The sequence below is a fragment of the Lynx canadensis genome, chromosome C1 (assembly GCF_007474595.2).
Source record: "Lynx canadensis isolate LIC74 chromosome C1, mLynCan4.pri.v2, whole genome shotgun sequence".
NCBI lineage: Eukaryota > Metazoa > Chordata > Mammalia > Carnivora > Felidae > Lynx > Lynx canadensis.
Window position 1 is genome coordinate 50,173,984 of NC_044310.1, and position 26,091 is coordinate 50,200,074.

The 26,091-nt window shown below is 37.9% G+C and overlaps 1 protein-coding gene across 1 annotated transcript in view; it reads right to left on the reverse strand.

Moving 5' to 3' along the window:
• Positions 1 to 21,962, reverse strand: part of TM2D1 (TM2 domain containing 1) — a 52,635-nt gene extending 30,673 nt beyond the window's left edge. The window contains exons 1-3 of the mRNA XM_030323892.1: positions 21,778 to 21,962; positions 19,711 to 19,784; positions 5,402 to 5,510 (exon numbers count right to left, since the gene is read on the reverse strand). Of these exons, the coding sequence (XP_030179752.1) occupies positions 5,402 to 5,510; positions 19,711 to 19,784; positions 21,778 to 21,944 (350 nt within the window). The 5' untranslated portion in view covers positions 21,945 to 21,962. The remainder of the gene's footprint in view (positions 1 to 5,401; positions 5,511 to 19,710; positions 19,785 to 21,777) is intronic.
• Positions 21,963 to 26,091: the final 4,129 nt, after the last annotated feature.

Here is a 26,091-nt window from a genome sequence, read left to right on the forward strand (position 1 = left end):
AAAAGAAGTAGAGCAGGGCATTTAGGGAATTCAGAATGCCAGGGATACAGACAAGGGTGATATAAGATATAAACAGGGTAATAAGAGTAGGCGTCATTGAGAAGGGGGCATATGCACAAAGACCTGAGGGAAGTCAGTGAGTTAGTGAGCCACACCACACCTGGAAGGGAAGAGAGCCCCAGGCAAAAGTAACCACTGTGGCAAGGACAGCATACCTGACATGTTTGAAGACTATAAAGGAGGCCAGTATAGTAGGAGTAGAATTAGAGAACAGAAGAGTAGGAGCTGAGGTCAGAGGGATAACAAGGGGCAAAAACGGCAAATTATGTATGGCCCTGAATACCATTGTAAAGACTTTGGTTTTTACTTTGAAAGATATGGGAAGCTACTATAGCATGTTAAGTAAACATGTGGTATGATCTGATTTTGATTTTACAATAATTACTCTAGCTGCTGTGCTGAAAACTGACTGTAGGGGAGCACTTGTGAGTTACTGTCACAATAACATTGTATAACAAACCACCCTAAATCTCTGTGGCTTACAACAAGGAATTGTTCTCATACTTGTAGACTGCAGCTGGCTGTGGTTCAGCTGATGTAGAGTGGGTTCAGCCAGGAGATGTTGCTTCAGGCTAAAGTTTGGCTCAGTTTAAATCCAGGCTAGTTCAAATCAGTTCAAATTAGTTCCTCTTAAGTTTTTCTAGGGCCCAGGCTGAAGGTATAGCATTTACCTGGGGCAAGTTCTCTTCAGAGCATGTCACCAAGGTTCAAGAGGAAAGCGAAAACTCACAAGCACATTTAAGCCTCTGCTTGTTTCATACTGGCTAGCATTACACAGGCCAAATACAATCACAGGGTCAAGCCCCAAATCAATAGAGTGGAAAGTATACATTGCCCAGTTAATAGTGATTGAGAGGGATGAATTTGCTGAACAAATTCCAACTACCACAGAGACAAAGGGCTCTGAAGGCTCTTGCTGTAATCCAGATAAAAATTAATAGTGGCTTGACCTGGAGTAATAGCAAAAGAAACACTGAGAAGTGATCAGATTTTGGATATATTCTGAAGTACAATATCCGGATTTCCTGATGTATTCAATTTGGGTTATGAAAGAAGAAAGGAGTAAGAATAAAGCTAAAGATTTTGTCCTAAGTAACTAGAGGGATAAAACAAGCATTAACTGAGTTGAGTAAGGCTGAGGGTAGACTACACCTTGGAAGGATGTTCAGGATTTCATTGTTGGGCATGTGAGTTTGAGATGTTTCTCAGACATCCAAGTTGAGTTGTCCAAAAGACAGATTTACAAGTCTAGAGTTAGAAAAAGAAGTCTGAGCTGGAGATATAAATTAGGGAGTTACAAGCATACACCAAGTATTTAAAACCAGGATATTGCCATGTAAGAAAAGATAGACAAAAAAAAAAAAAAAAGATTCACAGAATGGGCCCTGATATACTCCAATATTAAGAGACCAAGAAGAGAAAAAGCTGGAAAGGAGACTGAGAAAGAGCTAACATTGAGGAAGAAGTTAAACTAGAAGAGTGTAATATCTTGGAAGTCAAGCGAAGACAGTACTGTGTATTAAGGAGAACAGAGTCATAATTGTGCCAAATGTGACTGATGGGTCACATAAGTAACGGCTGAGAATTTACCACCAAATCTAGTCAAGAGAAGTTAAGCAAGGACAATTTTGGTGATGTGACCTCAGCAAGGACAATTTTCGTGATGTGGTAGAGGAAAAAGACCAAACAAAGCAGGCTTAAGAAAGCCTAGAACGAAAAAAATTGAAGTACAGGAGTATTAGACAACTCTTTGAAGGAGATTTGCTGCAAAAAAGAAATAAACAGAGAAGTAGCTGGAGTTATCACTTTATTTTATTTATTTATTTATTTTTTAAACGTTTATTTATTTTTGGGACAGAGAGAGACGGAGCATGAACGGGGGAGGGGCAGAGAGAGAGGGAGACACAGAATCGGAAACAGGCTCCAGGCTCTGAGCCATCAGCCCAGAGCCTGACGCGGGGCTCGAACTCACGGACCGCGAGATCGTGACCTGGCTGAAGTCGGACGCTTAACCGACTGCGCCACCCAGGCGCCCCTGGAGTTATCACTTTAATATCAAATCTGATTATGTCCATTCCCTGCTTAGAATCCTATATTTTTTGCATTTCACTCACAATTAGGACATTTTGGGGAAGATGGGGGATGATAGATGGCCCAAAGATCCTGTTCTTATAAGGATGTCAGATTTTATGCTGAGGGCAGTGGTCCTATCTACATTGGAATGGGGCACCAGACCAGAAGTAGAGAAATAAATTAGTCGGCTTTTAAGAAACTCAAGCCATAACCTACTAGGCAGTAGCACTAGAAGAGTAATGTAAACAAAATTGGGAAATACTAAGAAGGCAGAAGCAACCGTGCTAAATGTGGGAAATGAGGGAAAAGGAGAAGTCAAGAATGACTCCAAAGTTTCAGCTTAAGAAACGGAGTAGAACATGGGCCATACACTAAGACAAAGGAGGAAATGATCTGAAGGAAAAGATGATAGATTCAGTTTGGGACTTTAATACACATAAAGATGGTGAGAGAAGCCAAAGAGGGGAATGAATGACAAAGAGAATAGGACCAAGGATATAATCTTGGGGATATCAAGATTTACAGAAAAAAGAAGAGGAATCAAAGGGAATAGAAGAGTGCTTTATACAAAAGTCAAGGAAAGAAAATATTTTAAGAGAAGGGAATGCCAAATGCTGTAGAAAGATTAAGATATGGATTATAAAGATCTATTTGATATAGCAGCAAATTTCAGCATGGCCAAAAGCTTAGACAGAAAAACTGTCTTTACATTAGACAGAAAAACTCATAAAAGGGAAGTATTGTAGGAACATACCTTTCAAAAAGCTTGGCTGGAAAGGGGAATGAAATTGGAAACACAATGATCTATATATTAAACCATCCTAAAGAATAATCTGAAAATGGGTGGTGTAGCAGACATTGTCTAATTGTTCACTGAAACACTGCTCTTATGCTCACAGATGTATAGCTAAGCTATATATTCTAGCCCACCTTGAACTTAAGTGCAGTCATAACTGAGTTTTGCCCAGTGTAATGAGGACACAAGTGATGTGTGCCATTTCTAGATCTGGCCCATAAAATACTCCTATATGGGGTTGCTTTTCCTCTTTCCCCCTTGCTGGCTGAATGGAAAGGACTGTGAGGACTAGAGGAAGCAAAGCCACAAGATGAAAGGAGCAAGGCTCCGGCATGGCTGCATAGAACAACAATCACTCCCCTTACCTCATCCAGACCTCCAAGCCAACACCATTTGGACCATGATGTAAATGGGAAATAACTTTTATTGCGTTAAGCCACTGAAATTCTAAAGACATCTGTTACAGCAGTTAGCCTGCTCCAGCTAAAATAGCTGACCAGTATAAATAGGTGTGTGGCTTGGTAATCAATCAGACATGGTTGCTAGACTTTAGTTGCTGGAGAATACATTATAGAACGACTGTATCTGCAATATTAAGGTAGGAGTTTTAATCAACTATCAATATTATATACAGGAGTAACAGGAGTAGAAGGAAAATATGTAAACTGGAAAAGGAACACTCAATGAGTAAGAATTTGTCAGTGAGCATTCAGTAGCTGACCAGGAGCTGGATCTTTGGTAGGCATGTACTGAATATCCTGATATAGAAAAATGACTTATGAGTTGATCTTAATTTTGTGACTTATCATTAAAATTACCCATCAATTTAACTCCCCTTGTTCTGATTCAATGCTCATTAAGTGAATTCTATTTTGGAACTGCAGATTTTACTATAGGAGGGGAATAAGTTGGCCAGTATACTTGCGAGTATCTGGTTTCCTTGATAATTACATTTCTTCTTATCACTGACATCACTGTTTTGTAAGCATGATTAGTATAGCTCAGTTGCACTGAGCCTAATCTACACAGAGACACTGAAAAGAAATCAGAATTAATTTGGAAATTGATTAACAGACCATTGTGGTGTTACCATAACAGGTAATACAAACTTCCATGTCCAACCTGAGTGGTTAATTCTCAATAGATGATTTTCTTAGTTGTTATACTATAATCTATGATATATTGGACCAACGCTTAATAAATTGTCATTTGGATTTTTTTATGGTAGAAATATCAATCTATAAATTCAAAACTTGGCTAAACCATATGTAAGTACTTGTGAAGTAAACCCTTTTAGCAATTTTTACTTTACTAATGAGCAATCTTTAAACCCGAAAAAGTTTAAGTGATTCACTTAGGATTACACGGCAAGATAGAATCTAAAGCCCCTCATTAACTCAGTGAAGTAGGGTCAAAAATAAGACTCTACTATAATTTCTAGGAATTCTAATAGAACTGGTAGAAATAGCCAAACAGTAAGAAAGAAAGAAAAGAAAGAAAGAAAAGGAAAGAAAGAAATAACAGTGGTTATTCCTTGATACAACTGCAAATAGGCGCCATCAAATAAAACAATGTACAGTTCAAAGGTAAAAATATAGTGCCACCAATTAAATAAAAATGGGTGAAACTAAACCATGTTTTTAGTACAAAGCAGAAATAGAAGAATACAATGTTAGCTTTACCAAAGCAAAAATAAAAGGCAAACTTAAAAGTCCTTTAAACAAAGAACACTCTTGGGGCGCCTGGGTGGCTCAGTCAGTTAAGCACCCGACTTTAGCTCAGGTCATGATTTCATGACTCATGCAGTCAAGCCCCACATCAGGCTCTGTGCTGACATCTCAGAGCCTGAAGCCTGATTTGGATTCTGTGTCTCTCTCTCCTTCTCTGCACTCCCCACCCCCCACCAGCCACTTGTGCTGTCTCTCTCTCTCTCTCAAAAATAAAAACATTTAAAGAAATTTTTAAAAACAAATAAAGAACACTCTTAACAAAATAAAAGCCATTTGTCTTAATGTCCCAAACTTTTGAATGCTGTTTTACCATTCCTCATCCATACCTATTACCAAGAATGAAACAAAATTTCAAAATGCCCTTGAAATGCAAATGATTGATAATTAACATTCTTTTACCATTACAGGTACACAATCCCTTATATGCACTCTAGAAACCCCCCAAATTTTAAAAACAGAATTTTTCATAACTCATTTAGTGGCATAAACTGACCGAAATAACATGGCATGAGGCTATTCACAGTCTTTATTTATTCCACATAGTGAACTACTATGCTTTACTTGGTGGTCAATTGTATTTATATAATAAAATACACTTAAAATAGAGGTTTTCTGACATAGACTTAAAAGTTATATTAGTGTTGGATTTTCCCCACAAATTGCTCTTTATCTCTTTACACCATGCAGTCAAGATACAACACAGGCAAGTAATCTGAACATTTAGCTTCAGTAATGGACTTACACATTTCGGCAAGATATAGGCTTGAGAAAACCAACTTCGTTCCCAGTAAAATGTGTTTCATTGCCACCGAAATCCTTACAAGTTATGTTGGGTGCTGGAAAACAAGGAACTAAGAGGCAGAAAAAAAAGCAAGAAACCACTGTGTTTTTCTCTGCAGGAAAGGTATGCAATTATGCTTAAGACTAGCAAAAAAAACACAAGAAAATATAAAATTATAACAAACCACATCCCAATATAATATCTGACATGAGACTTTAGATAGGAATATCTAAATGTATATATACATGTACAAGATAAAGGATAATATGATACAGTGGTCTTAACACAAACATGTAAGAATTGTCACATCGGGTTAGATGCATGACCCATCTACTTTAATCTCTCACCTCTGACAAAGGTGATAAGAATTGCACAGTATTATTGCCCTTTACTTTATCTGTAGGGTAAAGAATACTTCTCAAATTTTTGTTAGTAACTCATTGGGTAATTCATTAAATTTAATATGATCTGATTTTGTATTTCCAGTTTATATCAACTCTTGCAGAAGACAGTTTTCATAAACTAAGATTATTTTCATTTATTCTAAATAGATTATTTATTCTATTTTTAAAAATTAATTTGTTTATTAAGTAATCTCTATGCCCAATGTGGGGCTTGAACTCATAACCCCAAGATCAAGAGTTGCATGCTCTGAGGCGCTTGGTGGCTCAGTTGGCTAAGTGTCTGACTCTTTATTTATTTTTTTTAATTTTTGAAAGAGAGAGAGACAGAGTGCAAGCAGGGGAGAGACAGAGAGAGAGGAAGACAATAGAATCTGAAGCAGGGTCCAGGATCTGAGCTGTCAACACAGAGCCCGATTCAGGGCTTAAACCCACAAAAAATGAGGTCATGACCTGAGCTGAAGTTGGATGCTTAACTGACTGAGCCCGTAGGCTCTTGACTCTTGTCTGACTCTTGATTTCAGCTGTCATGATCCCAGGGTCATGGGATCGAGCCCCGGGTCAAGCTCTGCACTGAGCATGGAGCCTGCTTGAGATTCTCTCTGTCTCTGTCTCTCTCTCTCTCTGCCCCTCTCCCCTGCTTATGTGGTCTCTCTCTCTCTAAAAAATAAAAGAGTTGCATGCTCTATGGACTGAGCCAGGTAGGTGCCCCCCTGGGTTATTTTAAATGTATTTGTTTCTCTATTCCCTCCAGGAATTGATGTAATATACCACTTCAGCATTTAACATTTTTGATCTTTACTTATACCCCAGATGACATAATAAGAGGAAGTAATACTTACAGAGCTTACTATGTGCTAGGCAGACACTGTCCTGAAACCTTTATAGCCTCATTGTGTAAAGAGCAAGAACTTTGGGATGTGAATGACCTATCTGTGCATTGCCTCTTTCAGAACCTTGGGTTCCTGATAGATAAAAATAGCACCAAGATCATCTATGTCATAGGACTATTGTGGGGACTAAATATGATATAAAGTACCTAGTACAAAGCACAGCATAGTGTAGTTATTTGCTAAATGTTAGTGCCTTTTCCACCTTCACCATTCCTGATTAAAAGGTACTAAGGTTTTTAGGCTAGTTTCAGTAATTGCTTATCTCTATGTTTAGGATCAATAATTACACTTTTTGTTTTTGTTTTTGTTTTTTCAGAAAATGAAAATCGAATTGTATAATAGTCTAAAAGAGACCCTAGAGTTTTATCATGAGAGGAAAATGGTATTCATTTTCTGTCTACATTATAATTATCTTATGATTTCCAACAAATCATTGTCCTTTTTTAGGCCAGAGTAGTACACTGAGAAAATGACGTTAGAAAAGAATGTATAATGACTTTGCACACTTTTGTTGGGCTATTGAAAGTTCAAACTATGTCACCCATAAACTTAATTTATTTAATGTATTCAAATTTCCAAAACAAGGTCTTACACTAAAAGCCACAGATTCAGTATAACTGAGAACCATTTAAACAAGCAAAAAAAGTAATAAAATGAAGGGAAGAGTTGAGAGTGAAGAAATAATATACAGCTGACTCTTGAAAAACACTGATTTGAACTGCACAGGTATACTTATATGTGGATTTTGTTTTCAATAAATACAGTACTGTAAAATATATTTTCCTTATGATACTCTTTTTTTATTAAAATGTAGTTTAATGTTTATTTATTCTTAAGAGAGAGAGAGAACACAAGCAGAGGAGGGGCAGGTAGAAAGGGAGACATAGAATCTGAAGCAGGCTCCAGGATCCAAGCTGTCACCATGGAGCTGATGTGGGGCTTGAACTCATGAACTGCAAGATCATGATCTCAGCCAAAGTCGGATACTTAACTGACTGAGCCACCCAGGTACCCCTCCTTATAATATTTTTAATAACAGTCTTTTCTCTAGCTTACTTTATGTAAGAATACAGTATAGAATAATATAATATACAAAGTGTGTGTTAATCTACTGTTATTGATAAATCTTCCAGTCAACAGTAGGCTATTAGTAGTTAAGTTTTGGAGGAATCAAAAGTCACAGATTTTTTATTGCACAGGGGTCAGCTCCCCTAACCCTTGCACCGTTCAAGGGTCAACTTTACTAGGAAACAAGAAAGAGAAGACATTGTAATTGGGCCACAAATTTGGGTCAGAGCTTCTTGGCAGTTAAGACAAAAAGCTTTATAGAGCTCTTGTGATATAATTGAAAGAAAGCATTCCAATTCACCTCTGAGCAACCGTGGGAACTTGGTTTGTTTGGTTCATGATCCAAGGGAAACACAGAGAAAGTCCTCAATAAGAACTTTTACAAAACAGGGGTGCCTGGATGGCTCAGTTGGTTGAGCATCTGACTCTCAATTTCAGCTCAGATCATGATCTCATGGTTCACGAGTTTGAGCCCCGCTTTGAGCTGACAGTGCAGAGCCTGCCTCGGATCCTCTGTTTCCCTCTCTCTCTCTGCCCCTCCTCTGTTTGCTCTCTCTCTCTCTCAAGATAAAGAAATAAAAAAATTTTTTTTAAAAAAAGAACTTTTACAAAACATAGAGGCTTTCCACACGGCCATTTCTTGACTTCAGATATAAGCAAGGACTTCTAATTTACAGAGATGGGGCAAAAGTTAACAGACAATTTATACATAGCTGTTTGGATATATGCCTTGATACTGGGATAAAATGTATTGACTTTAGTGAATAAATTATTATCAATACCCTTAGGTGATATCTCTTGAAAATCTGTCATATTAGGTCATGTCTAGAGCTATATCTCAAAATTGAGATTAGCAGAGGCACCTGGATGGCTCAGTCAGTTAAGTGTCAACCCTTGACTTTGGCTCAGGTCATGATCTCACGATTCATGGGTTCAAGCCCTGTGTCGGGCTCTGTGCTGCCAGCTCAGAGCCTGGAGCCTTCAGATTCTGTGTCTCCCTCTCTCTCTGCCCCTCCCCCATTCTCTTCACACACTCTCTCTCTCTCAAAATAAATAGGCTTTAAAAAAATTGAGATGGGGGCGCCTGGGTGGCTAGTTGGTTAAGCTTCCGACTTCAGCTCAGGTCGTGATCTTGAGGTCTGAGAGTTCAAGCCCCACGTCGGGCTCTGTGCTGATAGCTCAGAGCCTGGAGCCTGCTTCAGATTCTGTGTCTCCCTCTCTGACCCTCCCCTGTTCATGCTCTGTTTCTCTCTGTCTCAAAAATAAATAAACGTTAAAAAAAATAAATAAAAAATAAAAATAAAAAAAATAAAAAAATTGAGATGAGCAAATGTCTGAAATGCTAATATATATTCTACATTACTGACTGAAAGGAGATCATTATACTCTATTTCAATGACCAAGAGCAATTTTGCTCCCCAGGGGACATTTGCCAATGTCTGAAGACACTTTTGGTTGTCACCTCTGGGGAGCTGCTACTGGCACCTAGGGCGTAGAGGCCAAGGATGCTCCTAAACATCCTACAATGCATAAAACATGCTCCTCACAACAAAGAATTACCTAATCTGAAACATCAATAATCCCAAGGTTGAGAAACCCTGCTTTAGACCAATGGGTCTTCAAAAAATTTTGCTCACACACTCCCTTAAGTAGCTTTCTACAACTAGGTATATTCCCTTACACATTTTTAAGTTGATACCTAAAGTTTTTCATCATGGACTTAAATGGTTGGAAAAAATATAATTTCTGGCAGATTATAAACACTGCCATTAAAATTTAAATGTTATAGCACTTTACAATGGAATCTAAATACTACAGCATTTTTGTCCTTTTTTTAAAATATAGTTTGTTGTCAAATTGGCTTACTTACAACACCCAGTGACTCATCCCAACAAGTGCCCTCCTCAACACCCATCACCAATTTTCCTCTCCCCCCCCAGCCACCCTCAGTTTGTTCTCTGTATTTAAGAGTCACTTGTAAATACCACAGCAGTTGAATAGCCATCCATCCAACAAAGAATAGATATGAAAGAGCTCCTCTTTAAAATTCAGAGATTTTACATCAATTTTAGGAAAGGTAAACATATAATATTTGAGGTTCTGGAATTCAATTCCTTTAAAGATACCTGTTATGGGCTGAATTATGTCCCCCGCAAAAAGATATGTGTAAGTACTAACCCTTAGTACCTCAGAGTGTGACCTTATTTGGAAATAGGATCTCTGCAGATTTAACCAAATTAAAATAAGGTCATTAGGGTGGGCCCTAATCTAAGAAGATTGCTGTCCTTATAAATAGGGGAAATTACATGCATACATACACACAGGGAGAAGATGATATGAAGACATACAGGAAGAATGCTACATGAAGACAGAGGCAGAGACCAGACCTATGCAGTTACAAGTCAGGGAAAGCCAACGACTGCCAGCCACCACAGCAGGTCAGAAGAGGGAAGGAAACTTGCCACCCAGAGTTTGAGAAGCCGCCCTGCTGACACCTTGATTTCAGATTTCTAGCCTCCAGAACCGAGACAGTAAATGTCTGTTGTTTTAGGCCATCTAGTCTGTAACACTCTGTTATAACAGCCCTAGGAAACTAATTCAACAATTATACCTGTTTACCTCTTGGATCGCTCTGTCTACCTGCAGGAGTACATGTACAAGAGTTTCGGCATCAGACATATAAATCAAAGAGATGTCTGGTTTAAAAAGTTACTTTTTTGCTTTCAAGAGGACTGTTCTACCTTCACAAAGAAGTGATCTGCAAGGAATCGATAAACACAAGTTTTTCCTCAAAATGTACCTTTAAATTTTTTTAAATCCTCAAAGTAGTAAGTTCTGGATTGGCTGTGCCATAAACAGAATTCTACTGATAAATTTTGGATAATTTTCCTCTAAATGTATTACCTTGCCCTTACTTGCTCAGTTTGAAGCTGTCACTTTCTTGCCTTACATACAGCCTTGTGAGATTTTCCTGCAGACTATCTAAAGTCAGGTCTTAAAGAGATAGTTGCAATGCAAAACACTGTAATTATGAATCCAGTCGGGGTTATTGTCCAATACACCTTCCCTAATGCACTGTTTTTAGCAATGACAGTTTCCTGTACATTTTAAAAGATCAAACATTTATAGGTGAGTTGTAAAAATGCCTCATAAAAATATTAAATAGTAAGAAATCATACTTTTCCATTTTCAGTTAGATACTATTTTTTGAACTCCCGTATTCTGACAATTTTAGTTTTCAATGATATTTTATCATTTCTACTATAAGAAAGGATTTGTATTTGACATGAGACATATAAGAAAAAATGCCCAATGCTCCAGGTTCAGAACCTTAGGAAAGCTAACAACAGTGGAAAGAGGAAATCACACTGCTACAGTGCTTCTAGAAATTTGAGAGAAGTATGTGAATTATTTCAAGGGATGAAAATTATGTACTTTAGTGAGAAAGGATAAGCTGTTGCTCCAAATATATGGAGAGTACATGAGAAAATAATAAATAAGAGAAACATCAATACTGACTTAATCAGAAGTCTTTGAATTGACAGAGAAATCTGGGTTTAACTACAAATTCTGTCACTTAACTAGGTTGCTCCTTTGAGCAAGTTACAAAACCTCACTAAATCTTGTGAAATGTGGATAATACTCTTATAATGCTCAAGCATATGGTGTATAAAGCATGGTACTTGGTTAGAGGAATTGTTCAACAAGTATCAGGTTCCCCACTCTAGTAAATTAGAGAACTTCAATATTGAGAAAACTAAGAGAATGAATCTGACACGAGAAATGAATATAACACTGTAAGTGGCTATATCACTAATGGAATTTTTTGTGTAATGAAATTAATAAATCAAAAGAAGCCTACCACCCTAGAGTTTGTTTTCACATACTTTATGATAATTTCTTTAGACCCTTATTTTTTTTAAGTAATCTCTACACCCAACATGGGGCTCAAACTCATGACTCCAAGATCCAGAGTTGCATGCTCTACTGACTGAGCCAGCTAGGTGCCTTACTGACCCTTATTTTTAAAAATCCTATAAGTAGGCATAACTTTTTTTTCTTTCACAAACATGAAAACTGAGATTCTAAAAATTTAAATAGTTGAGGCACCTGAGTGGCTTAGTCAGTTGAGTCTCCAACTCTTCATTTTGGCTCAGGTCATGATCCCAGGGTCATGGGATCCAGCCCTGTGTCAGGCTCCATCCTGATCATGGAGCCTGCTTAAGATTCTTTCTCTCTCCCTCTGCCCCTCTCCCCTACTCACACTCCTCTGTCTCTCAAAAATAAACAAATAAAGTGGCTGTACCATCAAAAAAAAAAAAAAAAAAGAAGTTAAATGAGTTGACAAAAGTCTTGTAAGTAGGTAAGACTCTTTAAGTCCTAGGCTAACACTCATTACTTTTTTTTTCCCCAGTTTTAAAATTTATTATCTATTTTCATTAAGGTATTATTGGCATACAACATTATATTAGTTCCAGTTGTATAACATAAGGATTTGATATTTGTATATATTGTAAAATTATCACTACAATAAGTTAGTTAACATCCATCACTGTACATAGTTACAGAATTTTTTCTTGTGTTGAGAACTTTTAAGATCTACTCTCTTAGAACAAACTGGGTTTATGAGAGGGGAAGTGAGTGGGGTGATGGGGGAAATAGGTGAAGGGGATTAAGAGTATACTTATGATGAGCACTGAGTAATGTGTAGAATTGCTGATTCACCAGCAATTTTTGTATACCTGAAACTGATACAACACTGTATATTAGCTATACTGAAATTATAATAAAAATAATTTTAAAAATACCTACTGTCTTAACAACTATCAAATATACAGTACAGTGCTATTAACTATAGTCACTGTGTTATGCATTACATCCCATGACTGGTTTTTTTTTTTTTTTTAAGAAATATTTTAAAAAATTATTTTTATTTTAGGGGCGCCTGGGTGGCTCAGTTGGTTAAGCGTCCGACTTTGGCTCAGGTCATAATCTCACGGTTTGTGAGTTCGAGCCCTGCATCAGGCTCTGTGCTGACAGCTCAGAGCCTGGAGCCTGCTTCGGATTCTGTGTCTCCTCCTCTCTCTGCCCCTCCCCAACTTGTGCTCTGTCTCCATATGTCTCTCAAAAACTAAAGAAATGTAAAGAAAAATTTTTTTAATTTTTATTATATATATATATATATATATGTATATATAATTTATTGTCAAATTGGTTTCCATACAGCACCCAGTGCTCATCCCAACAGGTGCCCTCCTCAATGCCCATCACCCACTTTCCCCTTTCCCCCACCCCCCGTCAACCCTCAGTTTGTTCTCAGTATTTAAGAGTCTCTTATGGTTTGCCTCCTTCTCTCTCTGTAACATTTTTCCCCCCTCCCCTCCCCCCTGGTCTTTTGTTAAGTTTCTCATGATCCACATATGAGTGAAAACATATGGTATCTGTCTTTTTCTGCCTGACTTATTTCATTTAACATAACACTCTCCAGTTCCATCCATGTTGCTACAAATGGCCAGATTCCATTCTTTCTCATTGCCAAGTAGTATTCCATTGTATATATAAACCATATCTTCTTTATCCATTCGTCAGTTGATAGACATTTAGGCCCTTTCCATGATGGCTATTGTTGAAAGTGCTGCTATAAATATTGGGGTACAAGTGCCCCTATGCATCACCACTCTTGTATCCCTTGGGTAAATTCCTAGCAGTGCTATTAATGGGTCATACAGTAGATCTATTTTTAATTTGGGGGGGGGGGGGAACCTCCACACTGTTTTCCAGAGTGGCTGGATCATTACTTCTTTTTATTTATTATTATTTTTAATGTTTATTTATTTTTGAGAGACAGACAGACAAGCGGGGAGGGACAGAGAGAGAGGGAGACACAGAATCCAAAGGAGGCTCCAGGCTCTGAGCTGTCAGCGCAGAGCCTGATGCAGGCTCAAACCCACGAACCATGAGATCATGACCTGAGCCAAAGTTGGAGGCCCAACCAATTGAGCCACCCAGGAGCCCCTGCATCATTACTTCTTAATCAATACTCTTTCCAGGGGCACCTGGGTGGCTCAGTCGGTTAAGCATCCAACTTTGGCTCAGGTCATGAACTCGCAGTTCGTGAGTTTGAGCCCCACGTTGGGCTCTGTGCTGACAGCTCAGAGCCTGGAGCCTCCTTTGGATTCTGTGTCTTCCTCTCTCTGTTCCTCCCCTGCTCACACTCTGTCTCTTCTCTCTCAAAAATAAAGATTAAAAAAAAATTTTAGTTTTAAATACTCTTTCCATTACACCATAATTCCTGGCTTACATTGATTTCAGAAACAAGCAAAAATAAATCAAGATGATGAGACTAAGGAAACCAGTTAACAATAAATGTTAACTGGTAGACAAAATTAAGCAACATGCTACAAACCTGAAAGCTACTTGATTCATAGCTTTTCATGTAACAAGTTTCATTCTGGCCAATGTCTACGATTTAGATGGCATCAATATAAACCAGTAGGTACAGAGTATTTATCAATTGTTAAAAGTAGCACTGCTTTTTAAATGGAAAAAAAATTATCAGAAATAAACAATGAAGTTTCATAACAGTCAAAAGGACTGACCTAGGGAGTAGGTGGTTTGGGATCCTACTCTAGTTAACATCATGCCTCTGGACTATAATCTTGATCTGTCAGATTTAAGGATCAAAACCTGATCTAAGGATCCTGTACTGGAAAAAAAAAATGCTATAAAGGCATTACTTAGGGTCATTTGATAAAATTAGAATACAGATGATAAAGTATATGTATTAATATTAAATTTACTGAAATTTACAACTACTGGAATATCTCTATTCTTAGGAAAAACGCGCATAGTTAGGGGCAAAATACATACAAATGCAGAGAGACAGAGACCGAGCACACATGAACACAAAATGAGAAAGCAAGAAGAATAATGTGTTAACAACTGGTGAGTATGGGCAAAGGACGTACGGGTGTTCTTTGTACTACTCTTCTTGCAACTTTTCTGTCAACTTGAAATTATCTCCAAATAAAAAGTCGAACAATAACATACTCTTTGCATAACTAATTTATGGTGAAGTTAGGGTTAATAGTTATCCATTAGGGCAGAATAGGAACTATAAGAGAGCACGAAGGGGCTTTTGGTATGTGGATAATGTTTGTTGATTTGGAAACACAAATGTGGTCAGTTTGAGAATCATTTGAGGTACCCTTATGTGTACCTTCCTATAAATACGTTTCAATAAAAACTTAAGAAAATAAAGAAGACCTGCCAAAGGATCAGAGCAAAATTTCCTAGAGATGGAGTCAGATGTAGTTCACTGATCAGAAAACTGAAAACACCTGGGGCACCTGCGTGGCTCTGTCAGCTGAGTGTCTGACTCTTGATTTCGGTTCAGTTCATAATCCCAGGGTTGTGGGATCAAGCCCTATGTTGGCCTCCAAGCTGAGCGTGGAGCCTGCTGAAGATTCTCCCTCTCTCTCTCTCTCTCCCCCTCCCCCTCTGCCCCTCTCCCTGGCTCATGCAAGCACACTCTCGCTCTAAAATAAAAAAATTCAGGGTGCCTGGTGGTTCAGTTGGTTAAATATCCAACTTCGGCACAGGTTATGATCTCCTACTTCTGTGAGTTAGGACCCCACATCGGGCTCTCTGCTGTCAGTGTGGAGCCTGCTTCAGACCCTCTGTCTCCCTCCCTCTGCCCTCCTCCTGCTTGTACACTCTCTCTCTCTCTCTCTCAAACATTTAAAATTTTTTTAAATAAAAAAATTTAAAAAAATTGAAAACAGTTGCTTATGTAGGTCTGTATAATCTAGACAGAACACTCTTTGAAGGCAGAAATTGTCTTCTTTCATACATCATCGATATCACCTGGTGGAAGCCTGCCATGTAATAATTTCTCAATAAATACAGTAAATAATTTCTCAATAAATAATAAATATCCTATAATTTTCATTAAGGTTAATTGTTTTGATCCATTTATTTTAATCAGTTATTATTTATTACAAATAATTTCTCAATAAATAAATATGCTTGTTAGTTGGCATTATCTGAGAACATTTTTATTTTTTATTTTTAAACGCTTATTTATTTTTGAGAGAGAGAGAGAGGGAGAGAGAGAGAAAAGTGTGAACGGAGGAGGGGCAGAGAGAGTGGAAGACACAGAATCCGAAGCAGGGTATACAGGCTCTGAGCTGTCAGCACAGAGCCCAATGCCAGGCTGGAACTCACGAACTGTGAGATAATGACCTGAGCTGAAGTTGGACGCTTAATGGACTGAGCTACCCAGGCAGCAACCCCCACCCCACCCCCGTTTTTTTGTGGTTTTTTTTATTGTTAAGAGTTTATTTGAACAAAAATCAATTCAAATTGGGCGGTACCAACCCAGAAGTGGTTACAGTGCTTTGCCCCACCCGTAGGAGGTAGTTAAAAGATTTCTACAGAGAATTAGTGGAAGCAAAGCAAGGAAATTATTTGATTGGCTATACCTTAAGAATTTATCTTATTTGGAAAGGTCTAACTGACTTTTTGTGATTGGTTGGCCTCAGTTCCTTTTTTTTTTTTAAACTTAAGTATATAGCTGACACACAATGTTATAGGAGTTTCAGGTGTATAACATAGCTATTAGACAAGTCTGTACATTATGCTATGCTCATAAGTGTAGCCACCATCTGTTCCATACAATGCTATTATAATACCATGATTTCCCTTCGTTGTATTTGTCATCCCTGTGACTTAATTCATTCCATAAATGGAAGCCTGTGTCTCTAACTGGGAACCATTTTAAGATCACATTAGTTTACTGTCACAGTTGAATTATTTTGCCTTTGGTCTCAATCCCTCTATCTTGAAACTCCCCTCTTTGTAAAACATTGTTCTTATTGATACCTACTCAAAAAGTACTGGTGAAGAAAATTAAACTGAGTTTGAGGATTCTGTAATAGTCCTTCACATACACAGTGAAAAAACAGAGGAAAAAGAGTCTTGGCTGGAGGAGGAGTGAAATCACGTCACTCACATGTTCCACAACTCCAATATTGTTCTCCTGCTCATCAGTTCCATGGTAGGACCCAAAAACATGTTTCCAGGGTCATTTTGGTGTCCTCTCTGATCAGGACTTAGAAGTATTTCACCAGGACTACTTTACTAGCTTTTGCGCGTTTTAAAAACGGCAATTAAAAGAGACTTCCTGTAGGGGCACCTGGGTGGCTCAGTGGGTTAAGCTTCCAACTTTGGCTCAGGTCATGAACTCGCGGTTTGTGAGTTCGAGCCCCACATCAGGCTCTGTGCTGAAAGCTTGCTGTTTCGGATTCTGTGTCTCCCTCTCTCTCTCTCTCTGCCCCTCCTCTGCTCATGCTCTGTCTCTGTCTCTCAAAAATAAATAAATGTTAAAAAAAAAAAAAAAAGAAACTTCCTGTCTTCTGTAGACAGCCAGCCTCAGGAGTGTTGGGCTGGTATGGTACCATCTATCCCAGCTCTCAGCTAGATAACCTGAGAGTTATCTAGCTCTCACATAGAGAGATAACAAATTGTACCTCCATATGCAGAAGCCCCGTGACTCGTATTTGTCTAAAAAACTTTACTTACTTTTTAAAATTGTAATGATTTAAAACCATTTATTAATCTACTTTTGTTCTCACATTCAGTAAGGCACTTGGTTTATTCTCTCCAGATGAATAATCGTATCATTCCCTTATACAGAAAGTCTTCCTTTTACTTTCCTGTAACTCTCCACTTACATCAGCCATGACAGTACCATAATACTTCCAAGTCTTTTTACTTTCTAGTAGTCTGATCATTTTTGTACGTTTATAAACTTATCAACATTTGCACAAGTGGATTCAAATTTATTTCATGCAAGATACACCTAAATGGAGGTCAAAGCTCTTTGGGGCAGAAACTATTCCTTTTAGTTGCATAATTTCCTTCAAAATCCTCATACCTGCAAAGAATCCTACAGGCTAGGGGCACCTGGGTGGCTCAGGTGGTTAAGCGTCCGACTGATTTCAGCTCAGGTCATGATCTCACAGTTCCTGCGATCGCGCCCCATGCTGATAGTGCAAAACCCGCCTGCTTCTTAATTTAGTTAGATACCTGAGTCACAATAGTATTCACAGATTTCTAACATCTTTCATATAAATGGTTAAGTATCTTGAAAGCTGAGTCTTCTTTATACACATTTACTCTATTGTCTGTGTTCCAAAAGCGTAATATAAGACAGAACTGTAAAACAGGCAAATCCGAGTATACTTCTAAATTAACTAAAAAAAGGATTCCTTATAAAGTCCCTTTAACACATCTAAATTAATGTATACATGTTAAGCAATATCTGCTATACAAATCATACGTATATATATAAATAACCTACAAATTATATATATACATATAACTTTATATGGTAAAATTTCACTACTTCAAAGTAGTAGCTAAATGCCATTTACAAGTTTAACACAACTTATTTACGAATATCTTTGTTGACAATATAGGGCTAGTAGTGTGCCAAAATATAAAGATATAAGAAGATCTGCTTTTTAAAATATATACAAATTCAGAGGTGCCCGGGTGGCTCAGTCAGTTAAGATTCTGACTCTTGGTTTCAGCTCAGGTCATGATCTCATGCTTCGTGAGTTTGAGCCCGACATCTGGCTCTGCACTGACAGTGTGGAGCCTGCTTGGAATTCTGTCTCCCTCTCTCTGCCCCCACCCCACTGGCACTGTCTCTGTCTCTCAAAATAAATAAATAAACTTTATTAAAAATGAAAAAAAATAAACTTTGTTAAAAAATAAAAAATAAAATAAAATATATAAAAATTCATAATCAAGGGGTGAATTACCTGAATATGCTGAAAAGCATGAACATTTTCTGCTGTAAGGAAATAATTCCTTTAATCTCATTTTTACATAATGAGTTTAAGAGATTTTACTTACAAAGAAAACATCAATTACTGGCTTACTTCCTACCTAATACATAAAATAATCAGTATATATTCAATAAATGTTCTTTTCTCAAAATAATACCATGTAACGGCCATCATTATGTAGCATGTCAAAAAAGGTTAAATAGTTCCAACATACATCTTCCTCCCTTCCAACATATACCCCTTTGGAAGAAAAGACTAAACAGAATAATTTATTAGTTCTTATCTGGCATTCCACATATTTTAGAGTAACAGAAGCTCCCCAAAATCAGTAGGCTGAGGGTGCGATCTATTATCAAAACATCTCTATAAAAAATACTAAAGGGGCACCTAGGTGGCTCAGTCGGTTAAACCTCTGACTTCAGCTCAGGTCATGATCTTGCAGTTTGTGAGTTCGAGTCCCGCATCGGGCTCTGTGCTGACAGTCCAGAGCCTGGAGCCTGCTTCAGATTCTGTGTCTTCCTCTCTCTGCCCCTCCCCCACTCGTGCTCTCTCTCTCTCAAAAATAAATATTAAAAAAATTAAAAAAAGAAAATACTAGAAAAAAATACTGATACATTGTTAAACTCCTAACTATACTGTTTTCATAATTAGCATGTACCTAAGTATATTTCACAAATACATAATATGGGTGATATAGCTTCTTATTGGAACTTACTGGGCTAAAAGTCTCATTTCAGTTCTTTTCAAGTAATGAAAAATCTAACTTAAAAAGCATCTTTGCATACATAGCTTGGTAAATAAAAAAGAAAGCTGATTTTAAAGGTTTAAAAAAAATGAATGAAAATATAAAACTCCCAATTCATATAACTAAGAATAACATTCTTCTTGAATTAAACCCCTAGCCAGTTCTCCAATTTTAAGCTGTTCTGGAAACTGAATAATGTGATTAACTCAAGAAAGAGCACATATTTATGACTTTCAGTGATCATACATTGATTTATGAAATAACGTTTTAAAAATTATTTTTAAAAACACGTTCCTGGAAGTCTTACCATGAGCCGTATAATTTGTACAGTTAACTGGTTCTTGTGTAGCATCATTTATTTTTGGATCTTTACAAATATATGTGAGAATAGTTAAGGAAATATGAATGACATTCCAACACAAACCATTATTATCTTCTCTTTAATATCTTGTATTATATACTCATGTTCACATTCACATGTAAAGAAAGGCTGTTACTTGGTCCAGAGCAACAAGCACAACCACAAATATACTTTTACGGTCACTAAATAAAAACTGAACATTAATTTATTACAGGAAAAGTATATTAACTTAATACATAATAAAAGCTCTAACAAAGGATGCCATCCTTCAACAACATAAGTCAAGGTTTAACCACAAAGCATAAAAGAAAAAGGAAAATCTTTACCAAATTATTCTAAGTGTGCTTAGGTTAAAAAAAAAAAAACCAGTTTCCAGATATTTGCCTGAACTAATTTATGGGGTCCCATTGTATTTATTGTCACATTTGTAACTTCATGTAACACATAACCCTGTGAGGTAAATTCTATTATTCCCACCTTACAGAAGCACAAACTGAGGCTCAAAGTTTGAGAGACATATCCAAAGTCATGTAAGTGATAAGGAGTAAAATTGGGTTTCCTGATTCCAAGCCTAGAGCACTTTCCATCAGACTGTAGGGAAGATAGGTCTTCTAGGTGTGTCTACATGGTCCGCCCAACAGGATTTCAAGCTTTTGAAAACAGGTGTAAGTATAATAACTGTCCTTTAACAGATGTCCAAAACACCTGTGCACGGCTTTTGTTTCCAAAATATTTTGACACTGAGATGGGATAAGGCGTTCACAGGATGTCTCTAGAAACAGAGAACCTACTGACACCTGTTTAAGGTTTTTTAAACACTACTGGAAACCCAACTTCATGAGGAATAACAGACATTTTCCTGTTATCATCACCAAATGCTCAGCCATTTCTCTCTAGGGTTCAAGTCGTACAACTTTTCATACCATCTAATTATTTTCTTACGCAGAACCATTCTGACATCTTTGCCCAAAAAAGACTCAATTACTAGGTCAGTGATTCTCAAACTCCAAGCATAAGGGTATTCAACAAATTAGAGCTATTATGTAAACATCTAATAATGGCTGCCTCTCCCCAACTCACATGAAAATACTATAGAATTTCCGTAATATAAAAATTTTGTCTAGTAGAATCTTTCCTATATTTCTGGCCTCTGTTATTAATTTTTCTGTTCTACAATTTGTATAAAACGATCTAATATTGTACAAAAATAGCTATTTTGACTGTAACTCCCATTTCATACTGTTCCTCCCTTTATCAGAGCTACTACAAAGAGAGCCACTTAACCGCCGCAACCTCAGTTTTCTCATCTGTAAATAAATAACACAGATAGTCCCTACTATGTGCCAGGGGTTGTTCTATGTGACTCACTTGCACTAACTTATTACAACAGACTTTTAAATTGGTACCATTGTTATCTACATTTTCACTCAAGAGAAAACAGAGTTCAGATCATTTGCCCACGGTTACAAGGCAGAGCAGGAATTTGCCCCCAATAGCCCAGCATCTCACGGAGTTTTAGAATGATGTAAGGCAATACACATAGAGTTAATGATAAATGGGCAACATACACTGGCTTATTAACTACTGGCTTATTAACTACTTGTCTCCTCCCTCCTCAAGTCAGCAAACTTCTGGGGTAGAGCCTATCAATCGTTTTATTACTAGTGCCTAAAACAGACTTGGCACATTTCAGGATCTAGGTGTTGGTTGAATAAGCTCGCCGGTAAAAACAAAACAAACAAAAATAAACTAAAACTAAAACTAGGTGGTTCAGAAAAGGAAGGGCCAAAAATCAGTAAAATCCCAAGAAAATCACACAGGATGACCGCTGTCCTTCCCACCCCCACATCTCTTTTCACCTCCCGGAACCCGTCGATCATTAGAAGCCACAAGTAACTGATCCCTTCAGCACAACCCTGGCCCGTATGGAGGACCGCAACCCACTCGCAACCCCTAATCTACCTAGCCCCCAAGGCAAGGTTGCAGGGGGTGGGGGGTCCTCACAGAGGATATTGTCCCAATTTGAGGTCCTCGCACTTAAGCGTCTCCTCCCCGCCAGCGGCGGCGATGGCAGCAGCTCCCCAAGGTCCCGTGGTGACTGACACGAACCACAGGACACCCAGGAGCTGGGCGGCCACCGTCTCCTGCGCAGCCGGCCTGGAGGGCCAAGCGGCCGCCATGCTGGGGACCAGCAAGTCCCCCACCTCTTCCGCTTCCGTCTTTGCTTTGGGGGGGGGGGGGGCGGGAGAAGGGCGGAAGGAGAGAGGCTCTTAAAGGGACCTTGTCTTAGCCGGAGGCAGGTTCTTGTCTGTACAGGGCAGGGGATTTATCTGGAAGAGCTTTGATTTGTCTTTGAGATCCCGGAGAAGAAGGTTCGCTTTGAGAATCCGAGGCCGTGCATCCACTGCTTCCTCCCGAGCTAACCCTGCTTTGACTTTTCCGTCTACAGATGTGCCAGCGGCGCCCAGCGATTTGCTAAGCGCTTTACAGACATTATCTCGGTTGGTTCTGGTAGGATTTGGGTTTACAGATAAGGAGCCAGGCTCCAAGACGCTAAAAAAGCATGTCGACGTTAGTTATTGAATTGGAGTCAAATTGATGTTTTCCCGATTTCAGAAATCTGTTCTCTTACTGTTATGATATAATGACCTGCCTGTTCGCTTAGAGAAGAATTTGTGAAAGGCTCTTACACAGAACTTAAGGACTCCATAACAAAAATAGGCATTACACTTTTATTTTTAGTAGTGGACATTTATGCGAGAGGGCCTATAGGAAAAGGAGTTTAAAGATTTTACGACTACACCAAGTAAAGTTGGAATTTTTTTCCCCTCCAGCTCTACCTTCTAAATTTTTATATATTCTAAAAGTTCTGTAGTGGGCCTATCTTTTATACTGGGCAACACGTTTACTTTTTTAGTGAAAGTTTAAGCCGTTTTATCTAACGTAACAATATTTGAATTTGATGCCTCCTCATTCACAGTGGCACTAGTTTTGAAGAATTGAGTTCTGCAGTGATTCTCAAGTTTTAGGGAGCATCAGAGTTACCTGGAAGATTTGTTAAAACACCAAGGATGGACCCATTCTCAAGTTTCTGATTCTGAAATTCTAGGGTAGGCCAGGATAATTTGCATTTCTAACGAATTTCCAACAGATGCTGAGATTGCTAGTCCAGAGACCACACTTTGAGAAGCATGGCATAATATATTATGAGAAGTGTCATTTTGGAATAGGAGGACATGAAATTATTTGCAGTAATATTTTAGTATTGTAACAACATTGAAAATTTTTCTTAAACCAACTTTTCAGCATTACTATGCTATTTTTATTTCCTTAAAGATTTTATTTAAGTCCTCTCTAAACCCAAGGTGGGGCTCGAACCTGAAATCCAGAGATCGAGAGACCATGCTTCACTGACTGACCCGGCCAGGTGCCCCTCAGTTGTTTTTCAATTAAAATATTTATGCTTATTTAAGTGATAAGAAATTTGAAATTTACTAGTTCATTTTTTTTAATGTTTATTTTGGGGAGGGGGGACAACCCAGGGAGGGGCAGAGGATCTGAAATGGGCTCTGCACTGACAGCAGTGAGCCCTTTGTGGGGCTCGAACTCACAAACCTCTGAGATCCTGACACCAAAGTCAGACGCTCAACCGACTGAACCACCCAGGTGCCCCTTTACTAGTTCAATTTTTAAACTTAACTTTTTTTAAGTGGACTTCTTTCTTTTTTCTCTCTTTACTTCCACTATCCTTTCCTTTTTTTGTTTTCTTTCTTTCCCTCTCTTCCCCTCCATAGAGATATTTGTCAAGCATTTACTATGTACCCATCATTAGGCAAGACCTTACAGACTTAAAAAATGAAGAGACAAGAACCCCGTGATTTAAATACTTCATGTTTCCTAGGGGACAAAATAAACAGTTAAAGTACTATTTGATAATTGTTAATAGAAGCACATAGTTACAGGGGCACCTGTGTGGCTCAGTTGGTTGAGTGTCTGACTCTTGATTTCTGCTCAGATCATGATCTCGGGATCATGAGGTCAAGTCCCGCATTGGGCCCAGCTTTAGGCCCAGTGTTGGATTCTGCACTGGGCCTGAAGTCTACTTAAAAAAAAAAAAACAAAAAAACGCAGCCAAGAAAACTTAACCATTAACTTTAAGTTAAAATAATACCAATAATATATGTAATATATGGCTCAACCCCCATCCTGAGATGAAATTTAGCAAAGGGGTTGAGGTCAAGGATTAGCTACACATATTAATTGCTACACATATTATCTGGTAATAAAATACCAGAATATCTATTACACATATTTTCTGGTAATAAAAGACAGTGATTTTGCATTTTGATTACCATTTTGATACTCTTTCAAAACATTCTTGTTTGATTTTCAAAATTCAATCTAAAGATAATCAGAAAGTAAAAGGAAGACTTTCTAGTCTGAGTTTATTGAAATTATAACAAAATTAGGTATTTTCCTTATGACTGCAGGAATATTGCTGGTATTTGTATTTGTACCATTTTTCATATAAATTTATGAAATCTATTAACTCTATAGAGTTAAATATTTGAAAATACTTACACTTTGCTGATTAATCCCATCATAAAATCTATTTTTATGGTTCTAATGATTATCTTCATTCTCTTTTGCAATGTATAAACTGAAAAGAAGACAAGAGTCTCCCATGAAAAGTAAAGAAACGATACAAAATTTTTAACTCTTGAAATGATGGTACACTTAAAAATTCACTTTCTCAGGTTACTACCTGCATTCTCCACCAACAATACAGATAAATAAACAAAAAAATTCACTTTCTCTTCTTACTGCCCCTTAATCTATTTTCTTGTGGCTCAGTAAAATACATTATTTCTTTGCATACATTGTCTCTGATCACATGATTACTACTTTTTCTAATTCAGCTAAGTTCTTAAATCTCAATGCCAAATTTCTTTGTCATGTAAGAATTATATAGAATTCTATAGAAAGCAAAAGACATGAATAGCAGTCTAATATGGAAATTGCTGTATAGAAGCATTAGGAAAGGAGATTACCAGTGAAGCCTGAAGCAAAGTTACCTTGGGATTTAAGGGCTCTGTACATTGGATCTTTCCACCCCTAAGATTCTATCATAGACCTAATTACATTAACAGATAGTTTCACCCTTAGCAAAACTTTCTGAGGAAATCAACCTGGGGGCACCTGGCTGGCTCACTGAGTAGAACATGTGACCCTTGATCCCAGGGTTGTGAGCTGGAGCCCCACATTGGGTGTAGAGATTACTTAAAAAAAAATAAAATCTTGGGGGGGAGGGTAGGGAAGGAAACCAACCTGACTCCTGTTTCTGTGGTTAGGACAGAAACACTAAGAGATAAAAGATTGTTACCCCCCCAAAAATTTTCTTTTTCATTTGACTGTGATGGACAATTTTTTCTCCCGGTGATAAATTCATAGTATCAAGGCTCTGGTAGTGGTTTTTTTTTGTTTGTTTGTTTTGTTTTGTTTTGTAGTTTTATTTATTTTTAGTAATCTCTACACCCAACATGGGGCTCAAAATCATGACCCCCAGATCAAGAGCAGCATGCCCCTCCCACTGAGTCAGCCAGGCGCCTCTAGGAGATATTTATTATGGTCAGCTGCATATTTGTAATTCTACCATATCCATGCTTCTGTCTCTCAAGTATTTCCGATTGTGTCCTCTCTTTGTGCACCAATCTAGCTGCCTACTATCCAATTAACTTTGACTCATCACTTCGTAAGGCCTACTCTGTGCCAAGTATATTTCATCTTGAATGTCAAATGTAGGCTCTAAAACTGACTCTATCAGAGTCTGCTTCTCAAAAACCAGACCAGAATAAGTTGGCTTTTCTCTTTCACCACCCATATCCCTTCTATCAGGTTCAAAATTTAGAATCCTCTTTACATTTTATTTTTCTCCTTATTTTTCAGTAACTCCTTTAATCAGTAAGTGACTGATATTTTTAAATGTTCATTTTTTTTCAATCCTATATTCTTAACCCTATTTTGGGTTATTTATCCTTTCCCATTTACCTTGCTGTCATGATCTCTTCCTTTCTCTCTCTCTTTTTAAATATTTTATTTATTTTTGAGAGAGAGGGAGAGTGCACAAGTTGGGGAGGGACAGAGAGAGAGAGACAGGGAGACACGTATCTGAAGCAGGCTCCACGCTCTGAGCTGTCAGCACAGAGCCTGACAGTGGGCTCAAACCCACAAGCTTCAAGATCAAGACTGGAGCTGAAGTCGGATGCTTAATCAACTGAGCCACCCAGGGGCCCCCTCTCCTTTTTTTTTGTTTAATGTTTATTTTTG